The 23,956-nt window shown below is 38.9% G+C and overlaps 1 protein-coding gene across 1 annotated transcript in view; it reads left to right on the plus strand.

Moving 5' to 3' along the window:
- myt1b (myelin transcription factor 1b) overlaps positions 1-20,404 on the plus strand; it is a gene marked incomplete at its 3' end in the record, with an annotated part of 92,886 nt that extends 72,482 nt beyond the window's left edge. The window contains exons 5-24 of the mRNA XM_081386730.1: positions 623-653; positions 2,173-2,235; positions 2,890-3,179; positions 3,957-4,883; positions 6,617-6,751; positions 7,009-7,099; positions 7,783-7,902; positions 9,550-9,764; positions 10,647-10,837; positions 13,650-13,913; positions 14,005-14,159; positions 14,253-14,315; positions 14,528-14,596; positions 15,031-15,093; positions 15,816-15,899; positions 16,788-17,009; positions 18,009-18,100; positions 18,204-18,307; positions 20,007-20,150; positions 20,261-20,404. Of these exons, the coding sequence (XP_081242856.1) occupies positions 623-653; positions 2,173-2,235; positions 2,890-3,179; positions 3,957-4,883; positions 6,617-6,751; positions 7,009-7,099; positions 7,783-7,902; positions 9,550-9,764; positions 10,647-10,837; positions 13,650-13,913; positions 14,005-14,159; positions 14,253-14,315; positions 14,528-14,596; positions 15,031-15,093; positions 15,816-15,899; positions 16,788-17,009; positions 18,009-18,100; positions 18,204-18,307; positions 20,007-20,150; positions 20,261-20,404 (3,467 nt within the window). The remainder of the gene's footprint in view (positions 1-622; positions 654-2,172; positions 2,236-2,889; positions 3,180-3,956; positions 4,884-6,616; positions 6,752-7,008; positions 7,100-7,782; positions 7,903-9,549; positions 9,765-10,646; positions 10,838-13,649; positions 13,914-14,004; positions 14,160-14,252; positions 14,316-14,527; positions 14,597-15,030; positions 15,094-15,815; positions 15,900-16,787; positions 17,010-18,008; positions 18,101-18,203; positions 18,308-20,006; positions 20,151-20,260) is intronic.
- Positions 20,405-23,956: the final 3,552 nt, after the last annotated feature.

Here is a 23,956-nt window from a genome sequence, read left to right on the forward strand (position 1 = left end):
TTATTCATTTCTGTTGGTGGAGTTTCAATACAAAATGCAAAAGTTCCATACTATTGTACTTTGCGAAATAGTGGCGTCACATTCATTTCTTGAATCCTGCTGCAAATAATGCGAATGTTACCACTTCACATGGTCATGTAAAGGCAGGAGTTGAAATGCTAAACACATTAAACCCCAAACATTTCTTTAAAGCCAAAATTCTTCCAATCATTTCTTCTTTTCATGATTTTTCTTTGACTGTTTTTATTGTTTTCAAATAAATTGATTAGAGAGAGGCTTTTTTTTACACGTCGGCAGTTTTGCTCTGATTTCACCACTAAACTGAACTGGGACAATTAATCATATTTTCGTGCTGATTCGTGCATATTGTACTTTTTTTTTTTTCTTCATCAAGGCTCGATGTTTTGGCTGACTCAGGTGTTTGTGTATATGTATATGTATATGTACTGTGTGTGTGTGTGTGTGTGTGTGTGTTTCTTCTTGGTAATGTAGTCATGAATGTTACTGCATGGCCTCTTGGGGTCTGTATATATTTTTGATTTATTGATTGCGGTTCTATGCAATTATTTGCAGCTTTAGATTTTTCAGCTTATTTTTCTGTTCCTTGTCTTTGCCTCTGCAGTTCCCTCTGAGATTGTTGGACAGGAGCTGAGGTAAGACAGATTAGTTCTGTAAAATTAAATATGCCATTTTTTTTCTTCTGCAGCAATATTTTCTTTGTTTTTAAATCCATGTTTGATCATGTTTTGACATTATTTGACTCACAATGCACGCCGCTTTAAAAACAAAATCCATTTTAATGTAACAAACTCATTTTCAACATTAATTATCATCAACAAAATGACTGACAGCAATAGAAATCTAATAAATGTGAGGAGTCCCAAGGTTATTTATGCATGGTCCTGTTTGCCTGATATAAACATTTGTTTAAAATGGCTAGTGTCTGCTAGTTTGTACCTATAGACCCAACAATACCAAATCTGTGTGTGAGGAAGGGATATGAACGCCTCATATTCTCAGCTCATTTCACTGTCAAGTGCACTATGAAGTTTACAAGAGTGGAATTTATAACAGTATCAAACACACTCGCTAGCCGCCAGGGTCACTGAAGCTGCTCACGGCCATTTCTGTCACAGATCTTAAATAGAGCTCAGCTCAAAAGATGACTGAAAGATGCTTTCATACTGCAATAGAACAGAATTATACATGCTTCAAGACATGATATGCCATGTATCTAGCTGGGTTTGTTAGCTATATATATATATATGAAATAAAAAAGACCTGGTGACCGCCCCCAGAAAAATCATCGGCAAGAAAATTCATGACCAGTCTCTCGCTTATGGCCAATACCATAGACCCACCAAGAGTCGGGTAGAACTGAAATGGTTAATATAATTTATTGGCTTAAATATATCTCATACACTGTGTATATGAGCAGAATGTTGCACGGCTTGAAAAGGCTCTCAGCCAGTCAGATTCGAGAACCAGAACTAACTGTTGTAGATATATATAATGATATTAAAAAGTCACATTTATCTGCCGATACCAATTTGACCACAGCTATATTGTGCATCTCTACTTTACTAATACCCAGATGGAATCTGCCTACTTTCTTTTTTTTCCGCATTTTCTGCCATAAAAACTGAAAAAAATCTTCGGATTTTAAACATGATGAGATGGTAAATAGAAATATTACACACTTACTGGTAGCTTAAAGCTAAGTTTGTGAATGATGGGTGTTCCGATGCCTATGCACTGCCACAGCAACCATCTGTCATGATGCATATATCACCAAACTTCACACACACAGACAGAGATCATCTTTGATCAACACATGTGAGCGTGAGGAAATGATTCAAGTTTAAATCTCAGCACTGTTTTGCTGGTAATAAATGAAAATGCCAATGAAACAAATTGACAAAATACTAGGGATTCCTGCAAAAGACAGAAGGGCTTTCATGAAACGAAAGAAGGGTAGCCGCAGGAAAAGGAAATCAATCACAGCTCCATCTTATTGACGAAGCAATTATTTAGCTAAATTTGAAAATCTATGTGTGTTTGTTTCTTGCTGTCCGTGGAAATACGGCTCCTGATGAACTATTTAGCACACAACCACAACGAAAAAACAAAAGCTATAAAGCATCTCTAATTTGACCCCCTCTATCTGTTCAGCTGCCCCACTCCAGGATGCAATGGCTCAGGCCATATCAGTGGCAAATATGCCCGACACAGAAGGTACGACAGATGACATACCCGTGTGGTGCTCTGTAGCCCCTGATTCACCTCCCTCTGCGGCCACATAGCCTTTCCTGATCACAAACACTGTTCAGCCCGTAGATTAGATCATCTTGATCTTCATCTCTTCCTCTAATAATGACAATCTTCCTCTCTCTCTTACTCTCGCTTTCCCTGACTGAGGTCTGTAGGCAGGGTATTGATTATTGGAAAGATATTACAGTTATGTTTATTTACACATGTATACATTCAGGAAGCCATTTGAGATGCTTCATGTTTATAGATCTATCTCCGCTGCCCGTCCGATAGCAAGGTTTTCTAGGTGAGGGCTTTATTGAATTCCAGCCTCCATAACTCCCTCCATTCTCTCTCTCTCTCTCTCTCTCTGTGTTTCTTATTTTTATTGTAGTATAATTAAGTGTTCCAGCCAACTGGCTTTGATTTATAAAGGCTTTTATCCAGCACACTGCCCCCTACAGATCAATTTCCAACATCCTTCCATTCCTCATCTGAGTTTTCTGACCATATAGCATGTCATGCTTGGCTTGCGTGTGTGTAGTTTGCATGCTTTCATTGTTTTTCCACTTGTACTGTAAAAGTCCTTCGTCTTGTATTTCTCGTCAATTGTTCTCACTAATTTGTCTTCTCCCATAGTGCTTTGAGCTGCCCGTTGGCCAGAAAAAGGCGCCTACAGGAAGCAGAGTCAGAGCAACCCGCCTCCAAGAGGAAGTCCCACCCGCTGAAGCTGGCAATGGACGAAGGCTTCAATGCAGAGAGTGAGGGGAGCGGAGAAGAGACGGAGTTGAGGGAGGAAGACGAGGAGGACGAAGAACAGGCACCGCAGGCTGGTGATCAAGAGCGTGAGGAAGAGGAGCAAGAGGAAGAGGAGCAAGCGAAACACAACACAGAGAGCATTAATACAGAAGAAGAGGGTGGTGATGAAGGTGAGGGATGTACACTGAATCAGAATATGATTGTCAGTCTTGTTTGGGACAATAAAAACAATTATGTTCATACACAGTGAATGAAAAACGTGTCTCCGATACATATTGTTCTGATAGTGACCTCTATTGATATGTGCCGTATTAAACAGAATTGCACTTAACAACTAGTTGACTGTCACATCATTGACAAATGTATGACACGCGCCGAATGCTTCTGGGTTATTCTTTGCTGTCAATGTTGGAGCTCCAAACTCTCTCAAGGTGACAGTAAATGCCAGGAAATAAGCTGTTGAGCAGTAAGAAAGCGAGACCGTATTCCTGTTAAATTTAGAAGAAAAGGAAAAAAACAGAACCCAGAGAGATTTTACTTATTACCGGAGAGTATAAAAAGCTGCAGGAGCTGTCAAAAACAGTTCAGAATGAAAACCAAATCCTAAGATTCAATACAAAGTCTTGCAAAGAAATACTTACTTTCTTCTGTGAAACACAAATGCCTCAGTGTTTTTTGTCCACACAATGAAAGACAACATTGGACCCCACTGACTTTCATTATATGGCTCCAAAAAAAAAACAAATTTTTCAAAAAATATCTTATGTTCCACAGAATAAATAAAGTCATACAGGTTTGAGGTGTGAGTGAATGATGACAGAACTATCAATCCACGCCTGCTGCTATTGTATGTACTGGAAAATTTGAGAGTCAAACCTTGACTGTTAAACGTATTCTTTAAAAATGACACGTTTTAACATTTACATCCTTCTTTCTTTCTCACACAGAAGAGTGTATCATCATTGAGGCATCCAGCACAGACAAGCCCACACTCTCATCCTCTGAGGATCTCTCCAACTATCAGCACATAGTGTCCAACTCAATGACCAACCTCAACAACCACAACAATGGTCCTGTATCGCCGCCGCCGCAACAACAGCCCGTCACAGTGGAAACACAAGATAAAAGCCCTTTTAGGGAACCAGAAGAAGAAGAGAAAGAAGATTATGAAACAGAGAAAACAAGGAGCGAAATAGGAGTTCTGGTGACTAGGGAGAATGGGGTGATGGGAAATACAGGCGAGATGGAAGATAAAGAAAAGGACATGCGCACTGAGACCCAGAAAGAGTCAGACCACCAGTATTTTACTGAGGAGATGCAAACACAAAAGGATGACGAAGAAGATGATGAGGATGAGGATGATGATGATGAGGGGCTGAGGTCTGAGATGCAAAAAGGAGAGGCATACATGGAGGAGTACAATGATGTTAGGTCTGAAGAGGAAGGGGAGAGAGAAGCCCCTTCGGTTATCACTGCCACTCAGGGATCCCACGTAAGGGAAAACTATGTTTCCCACAAACTCACTTTGCCAGAAAGTTACAGCTCCAGTAAGGCCGCCACATCATCTCCTGTGGTTATCGAAGTGCAGTCTGAGGAGTCGGAGAGGGATGCCGACGTGGACGGGAATGATGATGATGATGATGATGGGGATGACGACAGCTTGTCTCAACGCTCAACGGTGGCGGACGAGTCCGAGATGTTCGACATAATGCGGGGGAACCTGGGGTTGCTGGAGCAGGCCATTGCTTTGAAAGCCCAACAGGTCAAAGCTCATCGGGAGCTCAGCCGCATTCCCGAACACCACCGTTTTTTTCCTCTCGACGACCGGACCGGCAAACACATGGAACATATCCGCAAGAGCTGCTTTGGAAAAGGTCAGATCTTTAGCATTTTACCTTCCAACCCCTGTAAAATTGATATTTAAATTCGTAAATTCATTTGATGCGACAATTTTTGTTATAATGTCATACATAGTCTTCACAAAATTTTTGTTCAAAACCTTTCTTACATGAACTGTTGTCGGATCAATGCAACTATTTACGCTCGCATGGTTGAAGGAAGTCTTAACAATCTTTACGTAAAACTATTTTTACATAAATTGTTTATGTAATAATACTTATGCAGAGTCTTTACATTGTATTTTCATAGTTTTTTTATGGAAAAACCATGTAAGTTGTTGCATCAATGCGACTATTTACAAAAGGATGGTTATATGAAGTGTTTACAGTCTTTAACATAAATTGTTGCATAAAGTTATTTAAATATGCTTTTACATAAAAACAAAGTAAAGACTTTGCAGGACCATTCTTACTTACATTTGTACAGTGATGTGACCATTTACATAAGAATGATTTTATGTAAAAGCTATGTCAAGATGTCGCACAACCAATGGTGCTTTGAAGTTGAATTGATGTCCATGAACAATTTGCACTGAAATTCATTCTAACATAAATGGTTTTACGTAAAATACATACTGAAATTCTTTCTGCTTGTGTTTGAGGAATGAATATATATACACACTCTAATGCAAGAAACTATTTCAGAAGTGCACTCAGAGTGCTATTTAAACATTGCACATATGCATTTTTCAACACACCCTACATAAGCGCTCAAATATCAACAAATTCTCATAAATAAACACCCACACATGATTAATCAGAAAGAAGATTAAAATGGCAAGCTCTCGCTCAGGCAAAGAACTGCAAGATTAATAATGGGGGGAAGCAATCTGGAGAGTATAAATGGGTCAAATGAATTGGTTTCCATAGATAAACTCCAGCCTTAGTCTATAATTACTGAAGCACTCAGAAAGAGAGAGAGAGTGCGAGAGAGTTGAAGGGGAGAGAGGGTGTGTGTAATTAGATTGGTTTGGCACGTGTTTATTTGTTTATTGGTTTTGTTTGTGGTGTTGTTCTGCTCTCGGTTGGCACCGTGCCCGGTCCGTGTGGCGCTGGATTCAGCCGAGCGCTCGGTAGGGCTCCACACCCCCTCTATAACTGGCCTCCTCACGCTCCGACCAGTTTTAATTAGGAGGTGCATGTCTCGTTAACATTTCAACATTTAATTAAGGAGCCACTGGAGCGCACATGCAAGCTCTTTCTCTCTCGACGTCTCTCACTTTCTCTCTCTCTCTCTCTCTCTCTCTCTCTCTCTCTCTCTCTCTCTCTCTCTCTCTCTCCTCGTCTGTTTTTCATGTTTTGCCTTTGTCCTTGCACCTACGTTCATTTACCTTGGACCCATCACACGCTTTCTCACTCTCTCCTACTGTATAATATGGAGATGTGCTTTGCCAATGGTAAAGTCTGTTTAATGAGCTCCGTTTTTTCAGTAGATAGTCCAATAAACCCCAGCGCACCCTCACCGAAGATAATAATCCTGAATGGAAACATCCACCTGCCTGCACACATAATGACTGTAATTATCACCGTAAATGTGCCCTCTCATGGGCCCAAAGGCAACTTTACAACTTCCAGAGAGCATGAAACTGGAGAGTGTGTTTGTGCCTAATGTGTGCGGTGATATGCACGTCTTTTGTATGTTTCTGTCCTGACAGAAGTGATAATGACTTCAGATAAGGTTTGACTGACAGGTGTTTTGCTGCTCACAGAGAGTTCTAGATCAGAGAAGCGAGAGATCAAATGCCCAACCCCCGGGTGCGATGGAACGGGTCACGTGACCGGACTCTATCCCCACCACCGCAGTTTGTCAGGCTGCCCACACAAAGATCGGATCCCTCCAGAGAGTGAGTCAACATCAAACTACTGTTGAAACATCTTTCCAAACTACTGTTGAAACATCTTTCGATTGTGTGATAAGCTGCAGGAAAAGAGACAAAGCATCACTTTAACCTGCACTTTAGACGTCTAGTATTGTGTATGTCCTTTCCTAAACCTGTCACTTATTTCATAGTTCAAAATCGATGCTGGTAGAATTTTTTTTTTTTTTTTTTGGTTCATTGTCTGACTTGTATTTTTCTGCACTCTGATTGGTTGTTCTCAGTTTTGGCCATGCATGAGAATGTCTTAAAGTGTCCAACACCGGGATGCACTGGTCAGGGTCATGTCAACAGCAACCGCAACACACACCGCAGGTACAGAGTCTCCTATTTCAGAATCATAGATCCCCAAATGTACTTTTACTATCTTTATGGTTATATTTGATCCACATAATGACATGTATACACTCTTAAAAATAAAGGTTCCAATGGAATAGAGGAACCATTTTGGATTCCCCAAAGAACCCTTCAAACAACACCTTTTCTTCATATTTCAATAATCTCTTTCCCATTGTAAAGAATCTTTTGTACAATGGAAATGTTCCATTGATGTTAAAGGTTCGGTAACACTTTATTTCGATAGTCCACTTTAGACATTCTTCTAACTATAAGTACCTTTGCAACTATATGTCGATTAACTGTCATTAGAGTATTAGTAGACAGTCTGTTTAATATCTGCTAACACTTTATTTTGTTGGTCCACCAACAGATATTCAACTGACTATAAGTAACTTGGCAACTACAAGTCAACTTATTCTACTTACCCGAACCCAAACACATAACCATAACCTAACAGTCTACTGACAGTCTACTACAGTCTACTAATACTCTAATAAGAGTTAGTTGACATGTATTTGCAAAGTTACTTATAGTTAGTAGAATGTCCAAAGTGGACTATCAAAATAAAGAGGAACCAAAGGGTTCCAATAAGGAACCTTTATTTTTAAGACTGTAGTGTATTTTCCTCACTCATTCTTTCACATCTCCTCTTCTGTCAGTTTGTCTGGATGTCCCATCGCTGCTGCCGAAAAGCTCACGAAGGGTCATGACAAGCAACACCTGCCCCAGCCCATGGGCGAGCACATCAAGGGCAGCCCAAACTCTGACCGTGTACTCAGGTGAGCCCTAAACCCCAATGAAACAAACCCAGGAACTTGAAACATCAGCATTTATTCCTATTTTTTCCCAGCAACAGCAAACTTACCCCATGTTCGGTCGCCTCCTGTCCTTCAGCTTCTATGTCAGCAGAATGTGTCCGTCAAACACACCTGCTGTGGTTGGTTAGCACAGCTGTCATTCACTGCAGAGCTGAACTCACTTACCGCAGCACGATTGGTCAGGCGTTTCGGAAAATCAGTTCTCCCTTTCCTTTGCCCTTCTAATAGAGCACAGCCTGCCATTTCATGCTGGGATCGGGCCTCAAACCTGCTAGTCTAATTACGCCACTGATAAGCTAATTATGGGACTTACAGGGCATGGAGTATTGGAAAAATAATTACTTTCCTTCAGGAAGCATGTCAGTGGTCAGACAAAGCAATGCGGATTATGAAAATAATAAGCAGTCCTCTCTTATTAGTGTTATTCTGATTTAAATGAGCGTCAGTTCACTGAGAAAGCCCATTAAGGGAAGATGTCGACAATGAAAAGTCACCAGAGAGACCTCTGACGGCTCCGCATGCCACCCCTGCTAATGGGATGCACTGACTAATGAAGAGACAGGAAGCAGAGGCTAATATACTTTACATGCCATTGTCACGCAGATCACAACATGCGTTGGTGTTTGCGTGCGTGTTTTTCCTTCAAACCGTGTCTGAAATCCGTTAATGATGTTAAATACAGAACACAGTGTCATAGACCGCAATGACACCCACACCCATATGCTAGCATTCTTTTGCTCGTTTCCATAACCTAGCAAGCCACCTACTGCCTACTTTTAAAACAACATCCTGACCATCATGGAAGCAGCACTCGGCACTGTATATTGGACTTCAAGAGTTTGACCAAAGTCCTTTTCAAGGAAAGTCAGTTTTCTCAGCGGCCATATTTGTGTATGCGAGACCAATTCCTACTTACTTGACATTAGCATGTTGTTTAGCTAATAGCTTGAATATTCTAATAAACTAATGCACAAATATTGAATATAAGTTATAATGTAAAGGACACATAAGATGCTGCCTTAGCATTTGACTAAAACGTGATATACTGCATTGGTAGCAGTTGCCTTTAATAGCCTTTGAATCTGGAGCATTTATGATGCCTTAAAATCCAGCCTCACTAGGCAACCTACCAGGTCCTGGAACATGTCTTTTCAGAGTTTTTCTTCAGAACAGAGAAAGGGCCGCAAGGGCTCATGGTTCTTCAGGAAAAGAAGTCGGTTTTAGGGCTTCAATTCCATGCTATATGATATGCTAATGTGCTCAGTGCTGATAAGACACTATTTAATCCTCTTCTCCTTCAGTCACCCTGCTTTCAAACCTCTCTCTCTCTCTCTCTCTCATTTACTCTTTTACAGGCTATTTATCTGTGGAACTTTTCCTTCCTTTTTCTTTTTTCGCTGTATCTCTGGCTCATTGTCAGTCTTTCAATTCCGCTTCTCTTCTGCTGTCTAATTCCAGCCCACTCTTTCACTCTTGATCTTTTATGCTCACTTACACTTATCCTTTTATGCTTCTTTTTTCTTCACTGCAGGGATATTGATTCTTTTGTAGAGGAAGAAAATGACAGAATCTCTCTCTCTCTCTCTCTCTCTCTCTCTCGCTACTCAGGCCCATGTGTTTTGTGAAGCAGTTGGAGATTCCTCCGCACGGCAGCTACAGGCCCAGCCTCGTCCCCGCCACACCACGCGCTAATCTGGCCAAGGAACTGGAGAAGTACTCCAAGGTGTCCTTCGATTATGCAAGCTTCGACGTGCAGGTGTTTGGCAAGCGCATGCTCGCCCCAAAGATGCACACCAGCGAAACTTCACCCAAAGCCTTCAAATGTGAGCAGGATTAGTCATGCTTTATGAACGCTATGTAAAATACACTTCTTGGAGTGCAGAGATGTGTGTAAATTGTGCGCTTTGTGAATAGTATGGCTAAGCTTCAAGATTCTTTATTGTCAAGGAAGGGTCGTCAAACATAATGGTCCGTCATTAATAGGTAACTATGCATGAAGTAATGCAGGACAAATGAGTAGCACTACATTAACATTTCAGCTACTATTATTACCTAATACGGAAACAAGATTAACTAATCAGAATATCAAATTTAGGACTGAGATAGTTCCTTATTAGGTAATCAATAATTACTGAAGGAGATTAGCCACATTAACTTTTTCCTGCCATTGACAGAATTTTCCAGCTTTTCGTGTTTTCACTGTTATTTGGCAGGGGGCGCTATTATGCATCTTCTGAAATAGTATTGAATCTCCTGATCAAAACACAGGAAAAAAGGAACAGAAACAGGCGATAAAAGCATTGCTTATGCACATTGTACTCTTTGGGGAAAAAAACTTTTGTTCAAAATGTTGCTTTTTTTATTAAACGTACCCACATTCAAGTGTTGTTAAAAAAATGTATGAACTGAAGCTAGAATAAAAGGCTAATCTCATTCAGTAATCATTAATTACCTAATAAGGACCTATCTCAGTCCTAAATTTGATATTACTTTCTGATTAGTTAATCTTGTTTCCATATTAGTTAATAGTAGTACATATAGTGTAAATGTAGTATGTGTGCTGCATTACTTCCTACATAGGTACCTATTAATGACGGGCCATTATTTTAAAGTGTTATCGCGGTAAGTGAGTTTAGTAGAGTGTTCTTCAATGGAAGGATCAATTCTTTACTATTAACTAGTGTAATATTCTCTTTTGCCCTCAGCCAAACCTCCATTCCCCAGGGCCTCCCCCCCAAGTCCCAGCTTGCACGTAGGTTATGGAAAAAGCTCCTCCAGTGGCTATGATTATTCCCATGATGCCGAAGCTGCCCACATGGCTGCCACTGCGATCCTCAACCTGTCCACTCGCTGCTGGGAGAGACCAGAGAACCTCAGCATCAGACACCCAGATAAGGTACAGAACAATCTCATATAACGCAGACTTTTAACCAATTACAGTTCTTTTTGTTTTTTACGTGTCAGCTTTACAGAAAAGACTTTAAATGGTTTCTAGAAGAAAATCATGCACACAAATTAACACAAATTTTCAAGAAGGATTTTCTGTACAGTCAATCATGGCAACCGATCAACTGTTTTAGTTCAACTGGTTTGGGGGAAAGTCTGCACAATTTGTCATCAGAATTTCTGCGTAAAAGTAAAAAAAAAAAAGTTTTTAAGATACTCAGAAAACAATACAGTTCTACTATATGATAGGATACTGTTTACTTCTATTGTTTACTAGGATAACTAGCTTATTTACTAGAGACAGCACTCAGCTAAAACAGTTGGCAAACATTAGCCAGCACATTGCCAATACATATAGACTGTTGGGTAGTAACCAACTAAGTAGTGATGCTAACTAAACAACATTTTTAGTAGCTGTTTTGATAATAAAGAAACAAGCTCATTTTTCTGACTAGTGATGAGTAGCTTGACAGAACGCATGTGCCTTGCAAACAAGCTAGCTGAGGCAATAATCAGACATTTTTTCTGAAGTAGTGTTAGGAATTCATTTTAACAATTTGGTTAATTTGGGTGTTTTGTTGCAGTGAACTGACTCCAAAAAAACAATTCACAAATTCATCTTTGATCTAAGTCTTTGATCAGCCGTTTTCTCAGAAGTCCTTATAAAGAATTTTACATATTTCTGTAGTGAAATAAAATGTAGTTTAATCCTGCTGTTTTTGATTAACTTATTTGAATGAGTGTGTTTCCTCATTTATTAGCTGCATTTAGTTTAGTATTTGTTCAAATGTGACGCTGTCACCCCAATTAAGATCCTTATTGTTTCTGTTGTGGCAGATCTACTTTAAATAGCTTAACTACTTAGCTTAGCAAGCTACGGTTTCAAACTAGTTTCCACAACATTGCTAACTACACATACCATGTGCAGATGTTTAGTAGTTTATAAGAGTAATTTATAATGGTAAGCATCTGTTAATTGAATAAAGTCTGTCTCCATTTGTGATTGATCTTCAGCAGAGTTTGTATCAGATGAATGTAGCGTTAGCTTGAATGCGTTTGCTTGCTGTTGAGATCTTATTGCGTCATCTCACCTCCCTTTCATCTGTCCCTCCGTTCGTTTTATCCTTGTCTCCTCTTCATGTTGTTATTGCATTAAGTTGATAGTGAGCTCCCTAGATAGGGCAGGACCAGGTGCTCCATGTTCTTTTATTTAATATTTCCATGGATAATGCTAATGAGGGCAATCTCTCTCTCTCTCATTCCCTCAATTTCCTCTCCCTTTTTTCTTTCTTTTCTTTCCTTGTCCCTTTTCACACCCAAAGATATAAGCTATCAGCCTCTTTCCTTCCCCTCCTCCATCAGAGAACTCGGGGATCTATACTGTAATTGGAGAAGCTCTGTCCTCGATATTGTGATTTTTTTTTTTTTAAAAAAAGCTTTCTCCTCATCCCAGGGAGTGACTACTTCATCATTTTTCGATTTCCTGACATGTTTTTAGCAGAAGGGGATAAAAGGGGAAGATTAATGGGCAGAAAGGCCCAGTGGCTCAACGCTAATCAGACTGGGACTGCTCTGGGATCAGTGCCTACTGTGTGTGCACATATCCAACTTCATATGCACTCGCACAAATATGTAAACATGCCCATTTTAACACTAATCCATCCATCATCCGTCTACATCTGCACACATTGTGTGTTATAATAGGAACGCATGTAATAGCTGTGTTGCTTTGTTGTTTAGCTTTTATTTTACTCTAATTTTACTAATTTTACAGATTATATTGCATATTTTTGCTTTTCTATGCAATTGCATTGCAATGCCTTGGCAGTACCCACAACACTCTAGCAACCAAATAGCAATGTGCTAAACCACAAAAAACACATTAGCAACTGCATAGCAACACCCTAGCAACAGCACATAACACATTAGCAGCTGCATAGCAACACCCTAGCAACCACATAGCAATGTGCAAAACCACATAGAACACATTAGCAACTAAATAGCAACAGCCACATCAATGTGCTAAAAAACCATATAGACCACTTTATCAGCCGCACAGCAATGTGTTTGCAGACACCCTAGCAACTACATAGCAAAGTGCTAAAAAATACAGAACACCCTAGTATCTGCAACGTAATGACAATCACCCACAATACCTGAACTTCCACAATACTCATCATAATATGTTTACAGAAAAATCTTGTTATATTATGCATTTTTATCACATCTTCACCCACAACACCCTGGCAACCACATAGCAACGCCTTAGCAAACACTCACAAAACCCACATAGAGATGTGCTAAAAAAAAAAAAACAATACAGAACACCATAGCAAAGCCATGTCAATAATCAACAAAATCCTAGCAACCACAATGCGCAACAGAAAAAACATACAGAACACCACAGCAACGGCTTGGCAACCACCCACAACATCCCAGCATTGTGAAAGCGAGTTTTGCACTACTCACACTTTTTTGTAAAATGTAAGAAAAGTTTTAGTTTTCTGTAATCACATGGATTTTTATAGCATCTTTACCCACAACACCCTAGCAACCGTGCAGCAACGCATTGGAAACCATCCCCCAAAAAAACTAGCAAGAACATGCTAAAAAAAATAGAATTGTGAATGCGAGTTTTGTACCACTCATATTTTTGTTTTGTAAAAAAAAAAATGTATTCTGTAATATGCATTTTTATCACATCATTATCACAAGCCCAGTTATTAATTATAAATGCAACACATTATTTCTTTCTGTTGTAGAGTATGGAAATTGAGGTGGATGAGAACGGCACCTTGGACTTAAGCATGAAGAAGCCCATAAAGAGAGAACTGGGCATGCCTTGCACCAGCCCTGAAGTGCGTTCCCCTGATCTGTCTTCATCATCTTCATCATCATCCACATCTCTTCACCATGGCAACAGCAGCATCTCGCCACACTCTTTACACACCTACAAACAAGAGGAGTGGGAGGGGCCTCTGGACTACACCAAACCCAATCGGCAGAGAGAGGAGGACCTAGAAGAGGTACACTTCCTGTCATTTAAGTTAGGCCGGAAGAGCAGATCTATCATTAGTTATGCAAACTGGTGTAATATACATTCGTATCTTTGCACAGATGGACCACAGCGCTCAGTCATTTGCTTCTTCCGACCCTGAGGATTGTGACATGATGCAGGACGCCCTGGAGGACAGGAAGTACCCCGGCGAGGTCACAACCCCCAGTTTTAAGGTCCGGTTCCAGCCCAAGGACACCAAGAAAGAGCTCCTGCTGTAAGTCACTTTTAGTTTGCATGCCTTTCTGTGCACATATTGATATTGGAATCGGTTCACTCAGTCAGGCTTTTTTCTGTTTGTCCCTTGCAGATGCCCCACTCCGGGCTGTGACGGCAGCGGACACATCACCGGAAACTATGCATCCCATCGCAGGTACATAGTGTTCGGGGTTCACCTCTCTGTCCTTCTTTTGCCTTCAGAGGGGAAATATCAAATAAAACAAGACATCACATTGATGTTATCTTTCTCTCGCTTAACTCTCGCCTGCTCTTTGCTTTTTACACTGACTTGGGACGTTCTGGGCTCTTTCGCTTTATCTTCTCCCCTCTCTTTTTTCCCTCCTTGTCTCTTTTCAACGTTTTTAGCCTGTCTGGGTGTCCTCTCGCTGATAAGAGTCTTCGGTCCCTCATGGCAGCACACACAGCTGAACTCAAGTATGTCTGCTCTACTTCTGCTCTTTTTTCCTTGTTCTTGTTCACTTGGGTCTGCTCAGCTAAATGCTGCTTTTACTCTTTTCTTTGTCATTGTCTTTTTTTTTAAAAAAGGCAGTTCAGTACAGTTTAACTTAAGGTTGCTGTACGATTACAGTATTAAAGGTGCAGTGTTTCCTAAATACCCCTTTCCTTGTATGTCAGTCAAGCAAAAGTTTGGAGTCGGTATGATTTAAAAAAATCTTCCGCTCAGCAAGGCTGCATTTATTTGATCAAAAATACAGTAAAAATTGAAAAAAAGAGACTTGCTTCTGTCCTGTAATACTTTTATCAAAAAAATGCAATTGAATTGAAATTACACACTGCACCTTTTTTCAGACAAGTTTATTAGAGGTATTATAACCCATCACATTTTAAGTTTGACTTCACTTTCCCAGATGTCCAACTGCGGGATGTGATGGTTCAGGTCACATCACTGGCAACTACGCGTCTCACAGAAGGTATGACCCGATGAACAAGCTCTCCATATCATACATATCAATACATACACAGGACAGAGAAGTTTAGTGACAGTTGTATGTTAGACACACACGTGTATGCCACACTTCATTTATTACCCGTCCCCATTACTGAATCATTTTTTAGATAGGAAACTGACCCCAGATCTTGTGCAGTTTTCTTAATGCACTCAATGGCAGCCTCTCTGTTTATCTAAAAGCTTGCTGAGGTCACGGTTTCCTAACCAGGCGCGAGGCATCAAGCAGTAAATCACGTCTTCCATGTTAATTAGTGCAAAAAGACATTATGTAGGCCATGTGCTTTATATTTGTCACGTTGTGCACTCAGTGGCCCCGTCCACATTGAATTCGCACTGGTCCTACTTTACATAGCTGTTAGAGATTCAGGTAAATTGGGCCACTTTTCGCCATCTCAATGACGAAAAATGGTCCAGTTTACCTAAAATCACCTCACGTTAGATATCAAATATTTTCAGATTGGCTGTGATTTTGTCGCATTTTTTGTAGCGTTTCACTTTCAGTGAGATAAAATAGCTGGAAACTCATTGCATTGCGCCTGGTAAGGATATGGTGTGTGCTTGCATCTTTGTTAATAGTATTTGAGTTTGGTTTCTTCTACATTGCTTTGGGTCAGTAGTGCTGGATCCTTGTTGTTCTGAGTTTCTGGCTCCTCTGATCATGAGCTGCATACTCTCTATTTTCAGTTTGTCTGGGTGTCCACGGGCCAAGAAAGGTGGAATAAAAACAACTCCCATCAAGGACGACAAGGAGGACTCCGAGCTCTTAAAGTTCGTACTGCATAGAAAGCCAAAGGCTTTTCCCCATTTCTTTTATGCTACTGTACGGTAAAAAAGGACACATTTTAGGCGGGAATATTGTAAGGGAATGATCAGATATTGGATAATAGGTTTGTCCAACCACACAGTCATTTAACACCAGTGTAAAGCAGTTTAGAATACCCTTCTTCATTCAGACAGATGTGATTTAATCAAGCATTTCCAGCTAGAACCACTTGTGATCCCAAAATACTGTTCTACTTTGTTAAATATCACCATGGCAACCTTCCAAATAACTCGCTCTACATGAGCTTATGAGGCAGTGCATGGAGCCCCGCATGGCCAACTAGTGCTAGTAGATTTCTTTGGGAAAAGGCCTTGTGTGTTTTATTCCATTGTGCAACTTCCAAAAGCAAGGAGACAAAGACACCCAGTTATACTGCTGAGGAAATAATAACTGTGAACAATATATTACAGCACAGATGGCTCACGGGGTATTAAAATATTGGTCTATGTTTTTTTTAGTAAGTCATCTGCAGTGCAGTGTGTGGGTTTTTGTCTTCTTGTTTTTTTGCGACTGCCAAGCGTAGGAGCTTTTTATCCACATAATTCCACTCCAGTCAATGAGCAGCCGGCATATGGCGGCACTCAAGCTCCCCGATGTGTAAAAATCTCTTTTTTTTAGTTTATTTCAATGTTGTAATATTCACAGTCACTGTTGGGCAAAGTATGTAGCTAAATATTGCCCTCTTTACAAAACTGAATAGAGACTCGAGTGAGACAGAGAGTAAACAGATGGGAACTGAAGTCAATAGCAAGGTGATATTTCTGATGGGATAAATGCTCTAACCAAACTCATGTTTTATCCCCTCTATCTTTATGTTTTTCCTTCTCTCACAGATGCCCAGTGCCAGGTTGTGACAGCCTAGGTCACATCAGCGGGAAGTATGCCACTCACCGCAGTGCGTATGGATGCCCGCTGGCGGCCAGGCGGCAGAAGGAGGGTTTGTTGAACGGGTCTCCATTCTCCTGGAAGGCGTTTAAGACAGAAGGCCCCACCTGTCCCACACCGGGATGTGACGGATCGGGACACGCCAACGGCAGCTTCCTCACCCACCGCAGGTAATTAAGGAGAAAATATGGGTTTGGCTGCCACGTGAAATTTGTGTCAACCAGTGGCGTGAGTTTGGGTGGGAAACCTGTCATTATATTTGCAATTCAAACTAAAGGTGCTAAGTTGTATTAATAAAACTTTGTCATGGACAAAGTTGGCAATAGTGCAGCAATGCATGCAAGACTGTTTATTCAGAGATCACTTAGATTAAACCAGGATTAGGCCTTAATTCAATTAAACATACTGGTGTGCATCTTGAGACAAAACAATGGATCTGACATATTTCAAAATATAATACCGATATAATAATAATATTATAATTCGGAAGATACGAAAAGGTTATAAAAAGATTGTTAAAAGAATCAATATGAATCAAGCAGTTTAATCCAAGTCTTGCGAAGAGACACAATCATATTCTATAATGAATAGATTAAATTTAAGCAGTAATTAAACAATGATCGACACATGCGTAGAGCTCAGCACATATGGTAAATACATATGCAGAGAACCAATGAGGTTTGTTTCAGCGCTTGATGCACACAAGTCAAGTCACCTTTATTTATATAGCACTTTATACAATACAGATTGTTTCAAAGCAGCTTTACAGTGATAACAAGAAAATTATGCATTTCGACTGTTGTTTAGCTGAAGTCAGTTCAGTGTTGATTCAGTTCAGTTGTAAAGATCATCAATTATTCATTTAGTTCATTTAATCTATAAAGCACTTCTGCAACAACAACAAAAAAACGTTTAGCAAATGTTATGCGCTCTATGTGTTTATATATAAATATTGATTAAATATGTTCATCATAGAAAGAAATTGTATCTCTTCACACGATTTGGATTAAACTGCTCATTTTTGGGTAAACTATTCCTTTAATAGCACAGACATGACACACTCTACATTTAGGTTTAAGGGTATCGGCCAAGTCTGAGTCATTATGGGATTACTCATAAAGCAAATGTTTTGGGATGATTGATGATGAATCGATTGTGTTTGGCCCCAGTCTCTCAGGCTGTCCCAGAGCCTCTCTCAACAAGAAGAAAGCCAAGTTCCCTGGAGAAGAGTATCTCAGCACTAAGTTCAGAGCAAGTGACGGTGAGACATCCCATATTTTCTCCTACATTTTACCTCCATCATCTCTTCTGATGTCATATTTTGTGGGCACTCAAGATGACAACATTTTTCTTTCTCTTTACAGTCTTAGACAATGATGAAGACATTAAGCAGCTTAATAAAGAAATCAACGAGCTCAATGAATCCAACAATGAGATGGAGGCAGATATGGTTAACCTTCAAACACAGGTTAGCCATAAAAGTCTTGACAATTTAAAAGAACATAGATTGTACACTAAAGATCACATATTATGTTGTGATATAATTTATAACATTTATAACACTATAGTACTATAGTAAAACCATGGTATTCATGGTATTTCTTTTTAGAAATTAACCTTGGATTATCATGTAAAGAGCATTGTACGGAAGCCTATTGCATTTACTTGAGGAAAAAAAATCTACTCTGTTTTTCTGAATTAACGAGTTAATTATCTCAGAATTACGAGATAATTTTTCATGGAAAAAAGTTTTTGCTCTGTTTTTCTGAATTAATGACTTAATTATCTCAAAATTATGAGATAATGTTTTCTTGAAATAAAAATATTTGCTGTTTTTCTGAATTAAAGACTTAATTATCTCAAAATTATGAGATAATGTTTTTTTGAAATAAAAATATTTGCTCTGTTTTTCTGAATTAATGACTTAATTATCTCAAAATTATGAGATAATGTTTTTTTAAATAAAAATATTTGCTCTGTTTTTCTGAATTAATGACTTAATTATCTCAGAATTATTTCAGAAATTGTGTTTTTCTGAATTAACGAGTTAATTATCTCTGAATTATGATCATAAAAAATTATCTCAGAATTCTGAGATAATTAACTCGTAAATTCAGAAAAACAGAATAAAAACTTTTTATTTATGAAAAATTATCTCATAATTCTGAGATAATTAAGTCATTAATTCAGAAAAACAGAGCAAATATTTTTATTTCAAGAAAACATTATCTCATAATTTTGAGATAATTAAGTCATTAATTCAGAAAAACAGAGCAAAAACTTTTTATTCATGAAAAATTATCTCGTAATTCTGAGATAATTAACTCGTTAATTCAGAAAAACAGAGCAAAAACTTTTTTTCATGAAAAATTCTCTCGTAATTCTGAGATAATTAACTTATTAATTCAGAAAAACAGAGTAGATTTTTTTTTTCTCAAGTGAATGCAATACGCTTCCGTAGCATTGCTTAAGAATATGCTAGTCTTTCGACTTCAGGATTTATATACAGTACCATTGGAACGTTTGGTGTCAGTATAAAATTAATAATAAAAAAAAGATTTGATCCTCATCAAGGATGCATTCATTTGAACAAAAGAGACAGCAAAGATTTATAATGTTACAAGAGATTTCTATTTCAAATAAATGCTGTCCTTTTGAACTTTCTATTCATCAAAGAATCCTGAAAAAATGTATCACAGTTTCCACAAAAATATTAATCACCTGGTTTCAACATTGATAATAATAATAAATGTTTCTTGAGCTGCAAATCATCATATTAGAATGATTTCTGAAGGGTCATGATGCTGAAAATTCAGCTTTACCATCACAGAAATAAATTACATATTTAAATAGAAAACAGTTCTTTTAAATTCTAATATCTCATAATAGTACACTTTTTTTACTGTTTTTTTGATCAAATAAATGCAGCCTTGGTGAGCATTGGAGATTTCTTTCAAAAACATTTTTAAAATGTATTGAAAAGTAATGTATAAACGCTCCAACTGATGTAACCAAATTAATCCAACTTGCTGACTAGCAATCAATTTTATGTGTACAATGTGAAAAGACATTTAAGCTGTAGAAAATTGAGACAAACATGCATTGCTTAAAGGAAATGTCACTTATGGGATGGAAAGTTGTTATCATCGGTTTTTGTGGTGCCTTAGATCACATCTATGGAGAAGAACCTGAAGAACATCGAGCAGGAGAATAAGGTGATTGAAGAACAGAACGAGGCGCTGTTCATGGAACTGTCTGGACTCAGTCAAGCTCTTATACGCAGTCTGGCCAACATCCGCCTGCCTCACATGGTGAGTTACACACACTCCTACAGCAGCTCCCATAACTTTCCTCTCCTACATGATTTAGATGCGCCATTTTAAAATTGCCACTCACAATTTTCTCACGATTTGCATTGCAGCAGGAGCCCATCACTGAGCAGAATTTTGAGAGCTACGTGAGCACCCTAACTGACATGTACACCAATAAGGACTGCTACCAGAACCCAGAGAACAAGGCCCTTCTGGAGACCATCAACAAGGCGGTGAAAGGCATCAAGGTCTGACTAGGCCAAAAGACAAGGATGAGGAACAGAAGCGTGGAAGAGAAATAGAAACGTAGAGCCATGGGAAGAGCGTACAAATGACACACAAAAAAAGGGCATTCAGGTTTTTTTGAACAACAATCTAAACCTCCATCCCAGGGAGCATTCTGTGAGTTCAAAAAGAGGTATATAATATATATTACTATAAGGACCAAAATCCACAAAAGCTGCTGGATTGGAAGGCGAAGATGGAACCAAATTCTTTATTTACAAAGAAAAGGAGACACAAACCTAGTTTTCTTTAGTTTTTGCTTTTACATTGAGACGGTGAGAAGTTTTGGAAGAAGAAGAAGAGGAGGGGAGTAGAACCTCCAGAAGATGTGCTGCCCAGGCTTTAGGTGAAAGAGAGTCTTTTTACTCATCTGTGAGGATGCTGCTCCTACGAAACAACAAATGCGACGCTCCAAATACAAGTGATCCCTACGTGAGCCCCGGCAGAACAGACATATGCAGTATTTGCTCATCTTTCCTTCTTTTCCCGAAGAAAACAAAAGTGGTTTCGGGTCAAATGAGAGGATGTTGCGTTAGCATACAAAGTGAGCGAAATGCGTGTGCAACCCTATCAGTGGCATGCGGTTGACTCTGTAAATCCCACCTGTTGAAACACTACTTTCTTATCTCAGCATCCATTTTATTGTTTATTGGGTTGATTTGTTTTAGAGCTACACACGGGCACATTAGCTTGCTCTCCTTTATTTGTAGTACTTACACTGTAGGGATATTTACCCAGCGTAGTCATATCTATTACATATGAACAATGAGTTGCACTTCATTTCAGTCCATTCAACATCAGACAAGATGTTGGATCGTCACTGATCTATAAATTATACGAAATTTGTCCAGACTCTACTGTAATTTATTTATATTTTTGTTATAATTTAATTGTAACTGTATTATTTATTTGAATTCACCTATTTAAATATTCACAGCCCTTCTGTTTATAAAAAGGTCATGAAAATGTGACAAGGAACTTGCCACATCAATATTTGGGAAGAGAAAAAAAAAAATATGTACCACTAATTTTTATAACTTCGTTTCATTTGATGATAGAGTTTTATCCATAGAGTAGATTTTTTAAGTGCAAATATTTTTAACCAACGATGTTTTGATAATTTTGTATTTTCTTTTTCTCTTTCTCTCTACCTGTATATCTATCGCTATCTCTTGCTGTCTCTATTTGCATTTTATTTTTTTATTTTTATTTCGAATTTCTAACACAGCTGAAGGAGAAGTATAATCTCTATTTATTATTTATTTAATATTTATGATGAAATTATGAACTGTGATACGGTTGTAATGTATATTTATTTTGTAACGTCCTCGTGTGTTTGTGAAGTCTTAGTAGTCTTGAAGAACCTTTGGCGATATAAAAAATAAAGACAAAAAACATGTTTTGGACTACAGAATAAAACATGATGATTATCGAGGGTTTTCCTTATACCAGCATTACTTCCTATAGGAATGTAAAGAGAGAAAAAAAAAGCAATTCCAGTACTGTGGAACCTACAGCTTTGACTCTTTCCCCGTCCGTCTCAATAGGAAGGAGACGTTCTTCTGGATCTTCTTGTGCTTGTTTTTTTTTGTTGTTGTTTTTTTTATACCTCCTCAAGCTCTCAGTAGTGGCCAAAAACTGTTTCCCCTGAACGATCCTAATGAATTGCAAATGGATTATTTTTGCTTTCTTGCTAAACTTATCTTTATTGGACCATGGGAAGCGGGCGGGCGTTTTTGTGGCGAGGGCACAGAAGACGAATACCAACCATCCTGACAGAAACTCTTGAACCACAATGTCCTTACTCGACTAGTATCAAACAAGCATACACCCGTGTAGCCTTATACTAGATTTTTATTTCTTCGATGCACAAAGTGCCACTGACCTGTGCTTTCGTTACCAACTCCGCCCATTCAGCACCAACACTAACCTCGGGTCATGTGATCGTGGCCTAAGTGGGGATTGTTACAGATGCCTTTATTCCTTTGCCGTGATGGCCATACCTACACAATATATTCATTCTGTATTTAAAAGAAAAAAGACAAAAAAAACTATATATAGTATATAAACATACATATATTTTTACAGTGTAATTGTTAACTCTTTTGTTTCTCTTATAATAGCTAAACAGAAACAATATCTTTCCAAAAGCTGTGAGTACTACTATCCATAGAAGACTAAATAATATATATATAAAAAAAGACAGACCCAGTTTACTGTGGTTGCAGGATACGATGTGTTTTTTTGTTTTTTTTTTGTAATATGTAAACGTACATTTGTAAAGCGAAGAATACGAGGATGTTTGTAGAGTTTCCTATTTTCTGGTCCAAACTCTGAACTGGGCCTCTGTATGTACGTCAGCCGCATTAATGGGGCAGTGGCTAACAGATTAGTCTTAGGCTTTTAATCGTTTAGACGCATTGTAGTGTGCTGAAAGTTCTCCTCGGTGGATCTGTCTTTAGTATTGTATGGTGTTGTGCAGTTCTGGTGGGACACGCCACACTAGATACGTGTGTAAAATGCCAATCATCGCAATGACAACTGTATGACTCATAATGGCGAGTGAAATGAACATTGTGCCTCTATTCAGCTGGTTGTTTTGTTAAATAGTACACATGCGGTCATGTTGTTCATTTGCTATTATGGCAGCAATATTGTGATGGACAGAACATGTGTGCACTTTTCAAAAATCTTGAATGCCAACTAATGACCTTTCAACTAAAAGGATTTTCTTTGTGCGCTTGAGTGTGTTAGCGGATTCTTTTTTTATTTTATATTTTGAAAAAAAAAAAAAGGTACAAATGGCTTTCGGACGGCTAACAGCAGAATTGAGAGAAAATATCGCGAATGTCTTTTGACTTGTTTGTTGTCGTTTAATGTGAATCTGTATCTTGTCTGAAATGTCAAATGCCCTTTGACCGAAGTTTTTCTGTTTTTGCCGAGTCACCAATACGAAAGAAGGCCCTTATCCATCCGAATTTGGCTGTACGATATCAGATCTGTTAGCCCTCAGCAACAAGCCCTTTGTTAAAATGAAAAAAGAGAGAGATGTGAAATGTGCTGGTATGAGCGTTTGCTTGGAGATTGTCATTGGCGTGCCCTCGCACATGGAGAAAGCGAAGGAGACGCTAGTTGCATAAATCTTTGTCCATTTCCACAAAAATGTCAGATCCTCTGCCGGCCTCATTCGCCTCGTTCTCCGTAACCTTTCCGCGGGAAAGATGTGTGCGTTGCATTTCAATACTGCAGCATTTTCCTTTGCTTTAAGAGGAATCTGAAGACCTTGTCTATCAGTAACGGCAGATTTTCATTAGAGTTCCTCCTCCTATTAAACCGCGTAGAGGGAAAACTCACTACAGATGTCATATCCTCTTATTACCATGAGAGAAACATTTCTATCTGCTTAATACTACTGACGTGAGATAGCCTAAAGCATGCGTGAATTATTCTTCCTCAGTGCATGCTTCTTAAACGCCTGCTGTCGGTGATGATGAGCAGCTATCAGTGTTGCGCGGCGAGGT

Source organism: Scardinius erythrophthalmus, assembly GCF_964197995.2.
Source record: "Scardinius erythrophthalmus genome assembly, chromosome: 15".
NCBI lineage: Eukaryota > Metazoa > Chordata > Actinopteri > Cypriniformes > Leuciscidae > Scardinius > Scardinius erythrophthalmus.